The 16,064-nt window shown below is 35.0% G+C and overlaps 1 protein-coding gene across 1 annotated transcript; it reads right to left on the bottom strand.

Moving 5' to 3' along the window:
• Positions 1-371: 371 nt before the first annotated feature.
• On the bottom strand, positions 372-16,064 carry IL18 (interleukin 18). The gene is made up of 6 exons (XM_011365393.2): positions 15,859-16,064; positions 9,737-9,823; positions 8,942-8,953; positions 4,930-5,064; positions 4,072-4,205; positions 372-608 (listed from the first exon to the last, which is right to left on the bottom strand). Exons 2-6 carry the CDS (start codon positions 9,813-9,815, stop codon positions 387-389), a joined length of 582 nt encoding a protein of 193 aa, XP_011363695.1. The 5' UTR covers positions 9,816-9,823; positions 15,859-16,064; the 3' UTR covers positions 372-386.

The following is a 16,064-nucleotide window of genomic DNA, read 5'->3' as shown; positions in this document are numbered from 1 at the left end:
GAAATGCAGAAATTAGTCAAGTGAAGTGGTCTTTTTATAAAATCTTGATAGTTTTAATGATATTCTTAACAATTAGAAAATTCAAATATCATCTTTCATCATTAAGACCAATAACCCAAAAGATTCAAAACACTTCTATTGAGTATAATCTATGTTTCGATTAATGATGTAGTGTGTTTTCAAACTATATGCATTCTTTTTATGTTATGCAAATATTTTATTCATCTGGATAAGGGTGATTCAATTCAATTTTGTGAAACTTATTCATTTTTTAGAGATATCTTTTGAGACCATTATTCATTTTATTTAATCACTACAATTATAGGCTCAAACTCTTATAAGCTTTCTGAAAGACAAAAACTAAAAAAAGGTCAAATTATGCAATTTTAATCTAGTTCTTGAACAGTGAACATTACAGATTCATCCCCATATTTGTCTTTTTCTTTCAAAATGAGTTTGAAAAGGTCATTCTCTTTTTTACAAGCTAGAAAGTATCCTTTGTACAATGAAGACTCAAATTGTATCTTATCCGTATGTCCTGGGACACTTCTCTTAAAGAATATGATGTCATTTCCGTCATCATTGATATTATCAGGAGGATTCATTTCCTGTAGAGAAAAAAATTAATATTTTAGGACATGAATAATTTGAATATGTGTAGTCTATTTTGAAGTATACTATTGCACAGAACTAAAGTTTTTATTCTCAAGAGTTAAGAAAAAAAAATATCTGAATGTCGGATTACTGATCTTCTCTCCCTCTTAATTCCTAATCTCATATTCTCCTTGCCCACTTTGGCTGTTCCCACCATGGAATGCACATTTAGGTTTAGGTCTCTAGTTTTTCCCAATATTAATAATAGTTTCCTTCTCTCTTCTCCTACTGAGTGGAGTCCATATCTGCTTAAGATGGAGTAGAATTACAGCAAAAACCACAACTTTTTGGGGCTAATGTCAGTTCCCGTCTTTTCCAACCATTTAGAGTTAAAGACATTGATGACCTTCACCCAAAGGCCTAGCTAGCTTAGCTTTAGTTTATGAGCCAACACGAAAGAGGCAGAAGTGGCAGGAATCTCAACTTCTTCCTTCCTAAAACTGAAACTTGGTATAAATGGAGCCACTGCAGCTGCTCTAAGGCTGGGTCCTGGGTTCCTGTATAGCCTTGCTATATTGGCTTAGTAAGCAGCCTTTGACTTTTCCCTGCCATATACTTCAGTTTCATAGTAGTCCTGAATTTCTATTCTGAAAGTCAGCAATTGGTTGGGCCCCACCCTAGAAGGCCAAATGCTGATTCTGTATCTTTCAGACACAGAATAGGATTTTCTCAAGAATGGCTAGAACACTTGAAACTACAATCCTGCTGGTCCCCTAACTGACAGTACTGCCTACACTTTTATTATTGCATCATGCCTACTTTTCAAGATGGACTAGAAAATCTGAGGACTTCCCAAGGTTCTTTCTATGTTAATCCTGGAACCAGAAGGTTTGAACTTAATTTTGACCCCATGGTAGCAAAGATTCTCATGATCTAACTAAGGACTGACAGAGAGACCTCCAGATTCCAAATAGCAATCTAGCTTCTTCCTGAGATGCCTGAAAAAAGTTTGGGCACCTCCAAACTTCTCAGTCAATTATGGAATTTATTCCTAACTCTTAACCTTTGTCCTTTGTCAACAAATATGAGTCCTGAATTGATGACAGTATAAGCTAGTTCCCCAACTGGCACGTATTTTTGCAGCTGTCTACAGTATCCCAGAATTTAGGAGGAGACCCTAAGCTGGGGGAGCCAATTTGGGACTAAGCTAAAGTCTAATGTATAAGTGAGAAATAATCCTTAGCCCAAACTTTAAAAGCTCTAGATATAGAAGGAGATGAACCTGTTTGTTCAAACCTAGCATAGAAAGTTATAGCTGAAAATGGGGGTGTGGATAGGTGGAATAGAGGATCTCTAATTCATAGTTCAATGTCATATTTCAGAATAAGAGCAAGGAAATCCTGGGGCAGTAGCTTTCCTTGCTTTTGGTGTTGACTCTTCACAGTCATCATTGGGAAGGTGCACAGCAAATGGATGTGGAAACAATCCCAGTGACCTTGGGTAACCCCCAACTTGGAAAATGCTACATGGTGAAACCTGACTGCTCCAAGGGCCTAAGGGATTCTTTACATCAGGAGGGGTTAAATGTGAACACAGGAAATGTTAAGCTTGACCTAACATCATTTTTTTTGGCCCCTTTGCAAGTGCATTAGCAAGTTTGAGAGAATCCTGATTATGCCTGGATGTATATACAAGAAATAGACACTAACAGTAACTTCTTGAAGAAATCCCTCTTGGTGTCATGAAGGTTTTTGCACAAAGAAAACAGGAGTAACCATAAACACTAGGACTTTATAGCTAGTAATCAACACAGAAAGGTGAACACATAATGGCAGTCAGTTGTCTCTAATTATCTAGAACTTAATCTATATTTATAATCACTGTTAAGATCCTTATTAGTTAGGGAAAAACGGTTTAAAGAGCACAGGCTTAAACTAGCTCCCTTCTTTCTTCTTTCCTCCCTTTTCTTCTCCTTCCTCTTTCTTTCCAATTAATATTTTCTGAGTTTCTTTCAGAAGCAGATTTCCTATGAAGCTAACAAAGCTTAATGTCAGAGCCCCTCACTTATACAGATCTCTTCTAAAGACTCCTTCTTTTCTTATTCTAAATAAATCGTTAACTTTATGCCTTTGGTAATTTTATATGTTCATTTTTTTAATGGACCGCTCAAATTGTGTAAGTTTCAGACTCCACTAGACTTGAATTTGCCTCAATTTCTACTATATGTTAAGCATTATTTTTTTTTTTTAACACTCCTCAACCTCTCTCAATAATAATTCACTTATAGTAAGGGCTTATCCCAATTTCTGAATCTTCCTCTGCCCCTGAATTAGTTTTCCTCTACCCCACACAGATTGTGTTTGGCCATTTCCCTCCTTTCCTTCTGATTTCACTGCTAAGTAACAACACGCTTGGTCATCTTTACACTGCCTCTCCATCCCCAGGCCTCTAAGGCCATTATCATAACCAAGCTTCCTGATTGTTAGGTCAGAGAATGGGGACTCCAAATTGCCACCAGAAGGGGTGGCACTCCGGTTGGGAGGGTATGGCTAAGGGATTTATTTGGAGGCTTTATTTGTAGCACACACGTTGATTTTACTTGGACTGTAATTTTGAGTGGCTTTTTCCTTCCTCCCAAGTTGCCCCTTGGCAAGTCCACTACGGTCTCACCCTAACCTTCAGTGGGAACTGGGTGCTCTTGACAGCAGTTCTTTACTGACAAATCCCCAATCAGAAAGTCTGTCAATTTGAAATTGTCAATTTGTGAGCATTCCCTGGCTGCTCTCATTGGGAGGAAAGTTTTCTGGGTCAATCTGTAGCTATAGTTAATGGATGTTTATCTAGTAAGAATGGAGAAAAAAAGAGAAAAATAATAATGATAAAAAATGGAGAATAAAGAAAAAAAGCTATGGCCAGAAATAATTTATACCTGGCTTTAAGATACATTATATCATTGCTTTTACAGTTTATCTGATTTTGTTAATTTTATTCACTTAGAGTTACATTAAAAAATAACATATATTGACTGAAAGCTAAAGAATGTAGCCAAGAAGCAGGAACAAAACAATTAGGGATTAAAATATTATCATTATATTTGACCAAATATGTAGAGGGATTACAGAGGATAATTAGTTTCATTCTGTGCAGCAGGACTTATTTTGGAAAGTCACATGCAATTCTTAAATAAATATGATCATCCACACATGAGTTCTACATTATTATTTATCTATAGATTGATTATTCAGAAGACTCGGGTTATGAAACATAGTTGTATCCCTTCCTCCCTTTGGCAGGCTCAGTAAAAGCATGACGTTACTGCAGTAGGTTCAAGAGTTGGACAATTTTTAGTAACTATCTATTTTAATGGATCTCTGCTTCTTACCATTCTTGTTCTAGACAAAAGGTTGGATTAAGGATGTTTAGGTTTCCTAATTTTCCACATAAATATGACTAAAACAAATTCGGGTTCAGTCTTACCTTAAAGGAAATAATTTTGTTGTCACAGGAGAGAGTAGAAATTTTATTACACTTCACACAGATGGCTACCGCCAGACCTCTAGTGAGGCTGTCTTTATACATATATATGATAAATTCGGTCTGGGGTGCATTATCTGAAATAAACATTAATAAATGAGAATCCTAGTTAGAAGAATTTTTGTAAATCAGTATTTATGGAAATTAGTGAAAGATTGATCCTTAATAAACCTGTTACTAATCCCACATTGAGATTCAGCCAGTTAGTAGACTATACACAGCTGCTCACACATTCTTTAAAACATGTTCATATATGTATTACAACACAAGTGTAGCAACTTTTTGAGTGTTTGAGATATTCTGAATTCTAAAAGATTGTCTTTAACTTTTAAATGCTAAATTCTATATTAAAAATCTGTTAAGGTAAAAATTCAGTATTTTTCAAGAGCTTACTGTTTCAACTCTGCCTAAACTATTTGAATTCATACCTTGGAAGTCACAGTAAAATTATTCATTTTCTTTGTTTCTTTTTTTTTTTTTTAATTATTCATTTTCTAAGGCACTCTAAATTTCTGGTGCGAGACAGACTTCTTTGAAATACTTGTGTATTTAATTTTAATTTTGAGTTTTGAAAATGCTATCAGCAATTTCAGGTATTAAGGATCCAATTCTACCTTTATTGTGTCAATTTTTCACCCCAACTGAAAAATATGGATACCCTATAAAGTTTCTTATAAGTGAAATTATTATTTCTCCTATGACTTCATTTAAGGACTAGGTCTATCATAGAAAAATGTAGGCAGTAAAATGTAATAAGAAATAGCTTCTCATTTTTATGTTTACAAACATATTTAAAAATACCTGTACAGTCAGAATCAGGCATATCTTCAAACACGGCTGTGTTTCCCTCGTAAATGAAGAGAACTTGGTTATTCAAATTTCGTATGATCGAGAATCTAGGTTCGAGCTTGCCAAAGTAATCTGATTCCAGGTTTTCTACAATACACATTAAATCTCATTAAAAAATAAGTTTTTTTCTAAATTTACAAATAGGTATAGTATATATTTCATTTTTCAGTAACTATTAATCACAATCTTCTGCTATAGAAGCAGCTAAGATAAAGTTGCACAATGTTTTTTAATCCACTTCCAAGGGTACACTGTTTCTTATTATCACTTAGAACTATTCTATCTCTGAAATCTTAAATTCAAATATCCTGTTTTTTCATCACAATCTCCTATTCTTCGAGATTTTAAAAAATACTTTTCCTCCACTTCACTGAGTCCTCCTGACTCTTGCATTTCCTATCTAACCTCTTCCTATGTTCCCTTTCCTTCTTTATGCAGCCTGGACCTTTTGCCAGTATCTTCAATCCTGAATTCATTTGTCTTTCTACTACAGAAGTCCAAAACTGGCTGTTGAGTGCAATTATACAAATGTGCAAATTGGTGCCATTACAAACATGTTAATTGTCAATACTTTTTTTTTTTTTTTTTTTTTTTACAGTTCAGCATCGTCTTCCATAGTCCATAGCTGCAGTTTCAAACCTTCACTCTCCTCAGGATCTCTACATCATTACTTCTGCTTACACTTTCAGCCAATGATTTTCTGCTACGTCACTTACAAACTTAAGTGGCACCACCAGTTATTTCCTCTATCCCTCTTGTCCCAAGAGAAAGTGTATAAAAGGTGCCCCTTCTGGTAACTAAGGCTAACCTTATCTGTGCTCTGATGTACTTTCTCCTGAAACCTTGATTTACCAATCATCTTCTCTCTTCTATCAATCCACAATTATATTTCCTCAATTTTACCCTAAAGAAACAATCACACAAATGCGTAAATATTTCTCTATAAGAATACTTATGAAAGCACTGTTAATAACAAACTAGAAAAATTTAACTGCCCATCTATTGGGGATTGAGCAAATAAATTCTGATATGCCCTTACTATGGATATCATGAATTTAATAGAACTGTGATTATTCATTGCCGTGGAAGGATGTCTGTGTGTATTAAACTAGAAAAAGAAGCTTAGGTATAGTATAATATATCTATTGAAAGAAGTATAAAAAAATTGCATTGAAATGATAGCAATGGTTATTTCTAGGTTAGTTTCGTGTTTCTTTTTCTTCATGTTCTTATCTTCATTGCCCAAGTTATTTATAACAAACACATGATTTTTGTAATCAGAAAAACATAAAGCTCTTTTCATTTTGTGATTTGAAATTCCTCCATCAACCATATCCTACTCTGTAGCTACCCTTGTTTCTTTCCTCCTTTTAATAGCTGAGCTTCTGGCAAGAATTGTCTGTATCATTCCCTTACTTTCCATTCACTCTTCTACTCATTGCAATTTGCATTTGCCATTTCTCCATCATACTGCTTTTGCCGAGATCACTAAACTCCCTGTTGCTAAATGCAATAGGTGCTTTCCTGCCTTTGATTTTTAAGGCTGCAAAATTCAACACAGTGCCTAGTACCTCCATCTTAAAAAAGTTTCTCCTGGGATTCAGTGGCATTCTCTTGGTTTTTCTTCTTTGGTTACTTTGCTCTGTTCTTTATTAGCTTCTCTTTCTACTGAATCCTTTAATGTAGGTATTCCTTAGAGTTTAGTTCTTGGCTGTTACTTTCTCACTCTACACATTTCCCGGTTTGTCTTTTTATTCCTATAGCTTCAGATATCATTACTGTGCATAAGCCTCCTACATCTATATCTCCAGCTCAAATTTTCATCTTAAGCTCAGAACCATATGTCCAAGAGTCTACTGGACTTTTCCACTAGATGTCTCACAGACAAGAGACAAACTAAATTCATCATCTATCATCCTCTTTGCCCTGTTTACCTCTTGTGTTTCCTGTTTCACCAAATGGTACAAATTGCCTAAGTGAGAAAATGTGGGCATCATCTCTTCTGTCTTTCTCTCTATCCCCTTCCAAATCCAACACCAAACCATGTCTCATCGATTTTTCCAAGTATTTAAAAAATCTATTCACAGCTCTTCATAGGTACCTTGTTGTGCCTACCTTAATTCATGTCACCATCATTTCTCATAGGGACTACAATAGCCTCTTAATTGGCATCTCTCATTTTTTTTTGTCTCCACATTAATTCTTTATACTGAAGCCAGAAGAAATTAAAATTCAATTTTAATTAAAGTTAAAATTCAGAGATATGATCATTTTTTCTCTAAATTTTAACGAGGCACATGGGCACCCAGAATAAAGATTCTGTTTTCCAGATTTCCTTGCAGTTGGTGTGGCCAAATTCTGGTCAATAGAATATGAATGGATTTGATGTGTGCAACTTTTACACAGAGCCTTGAAAAGGAATGGGCCTGTCTTCCTCTTATTTTGAACCCTTTCTTGCTACCTGGGACATGGACACAGGAAGTGTGATGATGATTTTCAAGTGTGATGATGAATGAATTCAACAACTAGGGGGTGATGGAATACTAAGACAGAAGAAACTTGAGATCCCAACATCATCAGGCTGCATCCCACCATAGTAATCTTGAACTGCCTACTTAGCCCTGTATTTGAGAAAAACATTTTCTTATTCGGTCACTATATTTTCAGATCTCTTTGTTGCAGCAAACTAATCTGTATCCTAGATCATATATTTTGTGCTTAATGAACCCCCCATTACTCCAAAGGTTAAGGTCCAAATTCCACATCTTGTTATAAGAGAAACTTCTTGATCTGCACCCTTATTCTTCTCTCATCATTCTGCTACTCTCACCCTTCTCTCATTCTGAAGTGCTCTTAATTCCTCATACATGCCAGGGTCTCCTTCACACCTTGGCCTTTGCATGTGGTCTTCTTTCTGCCGAGAATATCTCCTCTTGGCTAACTCCTATTCACTCTTCAAATATGAAGGCACTCCTTCAAAGTGCCTTCCCAGAACGTAGTGGACTGAATTACATATCTGTTCTATGTGCTCCCATAGCATCCCGTGCCTTAACATAACCATATTCCAATTACCTTCCTTATGTGCCTGCTTCTCCCTAGAGGAACTGTGTCTTAATGCCTAACAATGCCTGTGATATAGATGCCAGAATAGATTAATCAATAGAGAATTGGGCAATCTTTAAGAAATACGAGGGGTTACATGTCAATTATATCTCAATAAACTGGAAAAAAGAAACATGAAGGAACAGTATTTTTTAAAAAGTTGTTGTTTTCTATTTTTAAGCCACTAAGAATCACCTTAAGAATGAGGAGAGTGCTTTTTTATGGAAAGGTATGAGAAACTAATGACCTTTAATAATCTGGATATCAGTTAAGAGTATCACAGGCTATATATGGGTATGACCCTCCCTGAATGTCAGAAGGACCAGGGCTGTGTACATCCACTTCTTGAAAAGACTTAATGACTTAACCACATATTTCTGCTTGCTCCAACCTCTCTCATCTCCTCTACTTTGAGAAATTTTCTTTCCCTGGGAGCCTCCCCCACTTCTTCCCAAAGTATTTCTAAGAGAGAAGGTTGAAGAAGAAAGATGTACTTGATTATGGACAGCAATTCTCATGCTTCAATCCCCTTTTCCTATGTACTCTAGAGAATGCGTGATTTCCTGCTAATCTCAGAAACTGTAACAGGCAAGGTCTGTTTTGTAGATTCTAAGAACTGGAGGATTTCCTCAAGCGTAGAGAAGCAATTTTGTTTGAGGTTCTTTTTTTTTTCATCCCTTATGGTCATCTTTACCCTATGGCTGTGCTATTGGGTCCACATTTCTTTGAGAGAAGATTAACTTATCGGATGGATTGGCGCCAGCTTCTCTCAGCTGAGAATGGTGATAGGGATGTGTCTGTGGAATGCTTACTCAAGTAGCTATTTTACTTTTGCAAAGAAAGAAATAAATTTATACTTTACCATCATTTTCAGCTGAAAGGAAAAAAAGAGAAACAAAATAGGTTAAATTCTACCTTTCAACTCAGAATCTCCTCTCATCCTACTCTTTCGATACTCTTTTCTGTCACTCCCCATTATTTAACCCCTGCTTACTGGTGATGGCCTTTGTCGGCCTCCATTAAAAATATTATATAATCATCCAAAAGGTCCCATAAAATGAAGCTCATCAGACTTAGTGTGTTCTCAGATAAGTTAGATATAAAGCCTAAATCCAGGGTTTATAAATATAAATTTGTAGCTAAAATAAATATATAAAGTGATAGATTTTACTCTTAAATTTATTGCTTCAATGGAAGGTCACTTTCTATGAAGATTTCAATTGAGGCCAAACCGCCCATAGAGATTAATCATAAGAAATCTGTTTTCATTTGTAAAATATATTTACATTAAATGGTATAAATCATTCACAGAACTCTAGATTTAGGGTATCTCACATAATTCGCCAATTTGCTTTGGGAAATTGTATTTGCCGAATGTACACAATTTTGTGGAATTTTCATGATGTACACCTGCTGCCACCTTGTAGGTGGGCTAACAAAAGTGACATGACATGTAGTGGGAAAAGGGTCTGGGACCTTGGATATACTATGGTTAATTCCTAGAGGCCCAATAATTTTTTTCTAGAGAATAATGCCATTAGCATTACAATGGAATTTCGTGACAGTAAGGAGTCACTTAACAGTTCATCTCACAACATCTTTTCTAGCTGAATACATTTATCTGAGCCCTGTATTTGGCCTATTGCTTTAGACTTACCTACAAAGTAAAGTGTATTGTCAATAAATTTCATTTCCACAAAGCTGATGCAATCGTCTTCTACTAGTTCAGCAGCCATCTTTATTCCTAATGAAGGCAAAGAGTCATCTGTTAAAAGTAATGATTGTTCCTTTTACACAAAAGGAATCTTTTACTCCTTACTGCCTTGTACTGCCTTTAAACTCAAAAGCATATCACCCAGTGTGCTGACGAACACTCTGGACATTTAATAAATGCCGGGTGTCTTCAGATTATGAATACACATGTTCAAGCGTTCTTTTGCAAATCATCAGATATCTGAAACCTAGGAAGCATTTTCTCATTAAACAATGTTACAAAGGGTGGATAAATGGCCCATTTTGAACTGAATTAATTATATTATCAATATGAGATTCCAGAAACACACCTAAATCATGTCCTTTAACTATAGATTGGTTCTATCTGTCTTAAAACCAGTGGGTTCCTGTGTGTGAGAGACTGAAAGTTTGTGACTGCATTATCTAAGTGCTAAAGTTGAGGAAATGATCAAAATGGTGTTTCTACCTGGGAGCTGGGCAGAGTGGATGGAGGCTGAAGGGCTCCAGCATATGATGGCTCTCTTTCTCCCTGAGCAGCAGCAGTTTTTGACCTAGGTACCAGATGTTATGTTTTTTACACAAGTAATACATAAATGCAATCTTTTTGTAAAAAAGAATTAAATACAGGATTCAAAATTGTTAAAAAATTGTTTTTCCCTTTTCCTCTGCCCTAGCCTACCCTGCTCCACTCTAATATGGTGTGTATCTTTCTAGACCTTTGCCTAAGAAGCAGGGGTTCTCAATCTGGAAAGTCTGTGAACTTGGATGGGAAAAAAGTTACATATTTATTTTGACCAACTTCTAATTGAAATTTAGCAGTTCTTTCCATTATGGTATAGGAAATAGAACACAGTATTATTAGCAGTACCTGTAACTGTCACTGATAGTAATACATATTTCCTATTGTGTAATAATTATTGCAGAGATCTTGAAATATTGTTTAAACTCATTACTACTTTGAAACATGTGGAAGTTATTAGTCTCACCAGTATATCTTGTTATTTAATGTGTTAGTAAAGAAGCACATATATATCAAAATTTATTTAAAAAATTTTTGACAATTCTATCTTAATACAATGTGTTTCTTTCATAATCCTAAGTATTTAATTTTATGCATGTAAAAACATTCTGAGAAGGGATCTACAGATGTCACTACATTGCCCATGGGTGAGTCTATGCCACAGAAAAGATTAAGAGGCTCTACTCTGCGGTTCAGTAGTACTTTGGATCCCTGAGGGCAGTTATGGTTGGGGCTCCAAGGAATGTAGTTGTCACTGTTATATATAGGGGTATTTATAAGTCTATGCTCATAGGTAGAAAACTGACTCAAATTTTTTCTAGCATAGTGCCAAGGCCAAACATATATGGTAGGGGAAGCAGGAAATTAAAACCCAGTTGCAAAAACTTAATCCAAATTAAGCTAATCCAAAATACTTTTTAGTTGGTGGCTAAGTTTACCTAGCCACCAGTTTTACCTAGGTTTGGTCCCCTACACACATACAAATATGGATAGTTATTAAATTATACACACATACACACACACATATATCAATTGGTGAAATAATGGTTAGGGTAGTTTTCTCTACAAACTTTAATATTGTGTAATGCACACATATTTTGATGAAAGTAATTCACCTGAAAAGTACTATGTAGTGTGCGTAGGAATTGGATGAAATTACTAGTGTTTACTACAGTAAGTAGTTAGTCAATGAGTGAATGGATTTAGAGAAAGATACAGTTACCTTAAAAAACAATAATACTACACAATATTTGAATTCATTCATTTATTATCAACTATGTATTAGTTGATTTGTTTGATTTTGCCTACTTCATTTGTTTGATTTTGCCTACTTCAAGTCACATAAAATGTAACTTGCAATGTAGTTTTGTTTAACAAAAGTTTGGAAAAGAGAGTCAGATTATAAAGGCCTTGTTTAAGTAGGCTAAGGAGTTTGAAATATTTCTTTGAAAAAATATTGTCTTACTTTAAGTAGGAGAAAGATGTGGTCAAATTTATATTTTATCTTTTTATTTTTTAATTCAATTTATGGGGTAACATTGATTAATAAAATTATATAGGTTTCCAGGATAAAGTTCAATAATACATCATTTGTATATCACATTGTATGTTCACTACCTATTTATATTTTTAAAAAGTGCACTCTGGCAGCAGGGTAGAGTGGATTTGATGGGGCAGACAGGACAGAGGTCAGAAAACAACCTTACAAGGAAGTTTAATAGTTAAGTAAGAGTTGATGAGGCTAAATACACTAAGGTAGCAGCTGCAGGGATTCAAGAGAGATGTTTTAGCTGATTGGTTTGGAGTTAAAAAGAACAAGGAGGAACTGAGGATGACTTAGAAGTTTCTAGTTTGGGTAATTTGTTGAGTGTTACCTCATTAACTAAGAAAGAGAATGAAGGAAAAGCTCCAGTGGAAAATGATTAGTCCAGTTTTGCAAATCTAAGAGAGAAGTGTCACGGATGTCAAGGGAGAAAGGAGCTTCAAGGAGAGGCTGCTTGAAATCAGATATTGCAGAGCCCAGAACTTAGATACAAGCTCAAACTTGTTCTTTGAATTTGATAATTAGGAAGTTTTGGTAGGAGTAGAACAGTTTGGGGAAAGTGGAGATAGCAGAAGGCAGGTTGACGAAGATCTAGGACAGAATGGGATGGGAAAAAGTAAAGACAATGAATACAAACTATTCTTTTAGAAGTCTGGCTATAAGGTGAAGAGAGAAGGTGGTAGTTATTGGGGCATATATAACTTGCACATTTCAATTTCTGGCTTCAGATCCACAGTTCCATCTGTAAGATATATTAATGAATTACTTTCCCAAACATGTCCAAACAGCCCATGCAAAACTGAAAACTAGAAGTCCTTGGCTCCTTTACCTAACCTATTCTCTGTCTCATAAATACTGTAGATTATAACTCACAAATGTCTTTCTAGTTTGGTTTCACCTCTCCATCTCTACCAGCCACTGTTTTAAATCAAGCCCTCATCACTTCAGGCATCTTCTACTCGAATGCTCCTCTTGGTTTTCTTGCTTCCACATTCTCCCCCGCACTCTACACTGTTGCCAGAGTTATTCCTCCTGCCAGGCCAGAAGTTCTCCTGCCTTTTTTTTTTTTTTTTCCTAGCAAGTCCTTCTTCATCCTTTAAGTCCCAACTCAAACATCTCCTCTAGGAAGACTTCTCTGCCTCCTCCATTCCTAGCTAATCATTCTCTTCTCAGTATCCACCTCCCTCATTCACTCTTCTGAAATAGCTCTTACATTGAATTAGATGATAAATAGGTCTGCCCAGCTTCAACATGAGTTTCTTTAAGACGAATTGTCCTTTTTTAAAAAAATTAAATTTAAATTTTCAACACCGGAAAGAATTTATACACAGTAACTGAATAAATGTTTGCTACGATAAAATTTTTCCCCATTACAATGATGTGTAAAGGCCTGGTAGATTTTTTTTCTGTCTTAAAGCTTTTACTCCATCTTAAAGCCGATGAGAAAAAGAAAAAAAATGAGGAAAGTCTGAAAACAGATTTTAAAAAATAAAATATTTTCTATAATATTCTTCCTCTTTTCTCCTAGTTTCTTTTTTACTTCATGTAAGGTTTTATTTTGAATTCTTTATTCTCTTACTACTTTTTGGGGGTCAATGTATGTTTAATTCATATTGTGGATGAAAAAAAGGACTCTTACCACTCTTTTTGTTAGATCTCAATACATCTATAATATAGTTACTAGTATTGTGTCCCCATCCTCTCCTCACCCCAATTTTCCTTTTTCTTTCTCATCTGTGTTCCTTTGTTTTCTTAACTATAATCTATGAAAATTATAGTTCCTATTGGATAAAAATGCTTAAAAATATTTTATCTAAGATTCTCAGATTATTGACTTTTTTTAAAGGGTTAGAAACCACCTCAGAAAGATCCTTTCAGGAATATGCAGTGACAATTAGTTCTTCGGAAAAAAAAAAAGTTTTAGTTATATAAGCCTTTGAAACTTGCTGGAGGCTAGTAGATGGTAGAAAATTATGACAGAAATTAGGCCACTTGTGTTCCAGTCTTGTCTAGGGCTAGTCATTTAATTCTGAGGGTCTCAGTTTCCTTGTTTGGATAAGCAGAGAGTTGAATGGTCAATTTTTAAGATCTTTTCCAGCTCCAACTTTCTGTAATTCTAGATTCTAGATAAGGGTGCAAGGAGAGGACTATTTGTGGCAAATGCCCTATAACAATTTCCTCATAATTCTAAAATAACATGCATTGATTGAATACTTATTATATAGCCAGCATTGTTAAGCTAGTAGGAGTTTAAAAACATACTATTAGATTAAAAGTAAAAATGCCTCGAACTTGAAAAACAACTATCATGTTCATTCTTGCTGTGGAATTCCAATTCTGTGGAATAGTATGGGATGAAATGAGGAAAGGTATTACCTAACTAATTCCCTACAGATATGTAATCATCTTGACAGCCACAAGATCGAAACCTAAATTTTCAGTTCTATAAATCATTTTGTCCTTGAAAATTTTGCCATCTTATTAATGTATGTATGTGTATGTGGCAGAGGTGGGGGTGGAAGACAACTTAGGTAAAAATTTAGGTAAATAATGAATGATAAAAGATATATATATAATAAACTGCTAAATACAGACTCAAAGCAAAAAGCCAGAATGGAACTGATGTAGTTGGAATTGCTTTGTCTGAAAAGGAAAATTGAATTTAATTTTAAAGAATGCTTAAGATTTAAATAGATGGAAGAGCACTTATAATTAAATTAAAACCTTGTGGTGGGAGGTGGACTGAATGGGGCCTTTTTTTTTTTTTTTAAACATAGCGGAACAATCCAACTTCCCTGCAGTAAACACAAGGTAGGGTGGGGTTAAATTATGGAAGGCTTTGGAAGTCATGTAAATATATTTGAATTTAATCTCACAGGCAATAGAAAAGTGGGTTATTGAGCTGGTAAGTGCTTTATGAAAAAGATTAGAGACAGACTATGAAACTATGATAAGAATTCATGTAGGAATTCAGGTAAGAATTCATAATATTCATGTAGGGATTGTACAAACAAGCCAGATTAAATAAGATATTTTGAAGGAAGTCTTACTAGAACTTGAAATAGCTGGATATAGGCAAAAAGAAAAGATTTTAAGGGTGTTCTAATTTTTTATTCATACTTCAAAACAGATATTTATTCAGCCCCTTCCTCCTTGTGAAATAAAATTCTCCTGGAGAATGCTATAATATTGTTCAACTATAGCACAGCCTAAGGATGCCGATGCAGATTCCGTCAAGATTATCAACCTTTGGCAATTTTTTTGTTTGCTTTTAAAATGATTGAGTTGAGACTTCATTTAAAGAAAAGCTTATTTATTTTATCATTCTAAACCAGTGATTCTCAGGGGGTTCACAAGGTCAAAGCTGTTTTCATAATATTTCTAAGATGTAATTTGTCTTTTTCATTCTCATTTTCTCACATTGTACAATAGAGTTTACCAGAGGCTACCTCTGTACCATATTATATAGACTGAATCAGAAGCAGATGAGAATGCAGCTGTCTTTTATTAAGCTAGACATTAAAGAGATTTGTAAAAATTAAAAACAATGTCACTTTTCACAGATTTTTTGGGAATATAGTTATCGATAATTAAAAGTGTTACTTATGCAAACATGTGAAGTGCTTATTGTTTTTAAAAATAAAATAGGTCACTATTTTTTAAATTTCTCAGTTTTAATTTTTAATGTAGTAAAATGACAATAATATAGCAAATAAGCTAGAGAAACAAAAATTCTTCTGGGTCCCCAATAATTTTTAGGAATGTACAGAAGTCATGAGACCAAAAAGTTTGAGAATATTTACTCGAAACTGGTACTATACAATGTTGGCTAAAAGGAAAAAAAGTTTCTACTCTGACTTTGCTGTGTTACTTATGTTGTTACTGACTGCCCATCATACTGATGTCAGATAACTTAAATTCTTCTCAATTGCTTTTCTAGTTTATTACTCTGGTTTCCAAATAAAAAGGAATGATTTCTTACCTGTGCTCAATAGTTTCCTAGGAGAGAAAGCGATTTGGGAGCTTTGAGGTCCCTTTCTTTTCCTGAGGCTGTGTAGGTGGTAGAAGATAGCAGCCTCTTCAGCAGCAGAAGCAGGCACGCAGGAATGAATGAATCGAACTCCTTGCTGCTAGCTCCAGATCCAGCAGCCGTTTGCAGAGCAGGGAGGTCAAGCACTAGAGAGGAAT

The sequence above is a fragment of the Pteropus vampyrus genome, unplaced genomic scaffold, assembly GCF_000151845.1.
Source record: "Pteropus vampyrus isolate Shadow unplaced genomic scaffold, Pvam_2.0 Scaffold110, whole genome shotgun sequence".
In the NCBI taxonomy this organism is placed as follows: domain Eukaryota; kingdom Metazoa; phylum Chordata; class Mammalia; order Chiroptera; family Pteropodidae; genus Pteropus; species Pteropus vampyrus.
The sequence above is the reverse complement of the archived record's forward strand: the minus strand, read 5'-3'. Positions and strand labels throughout refer to the sequence as shown.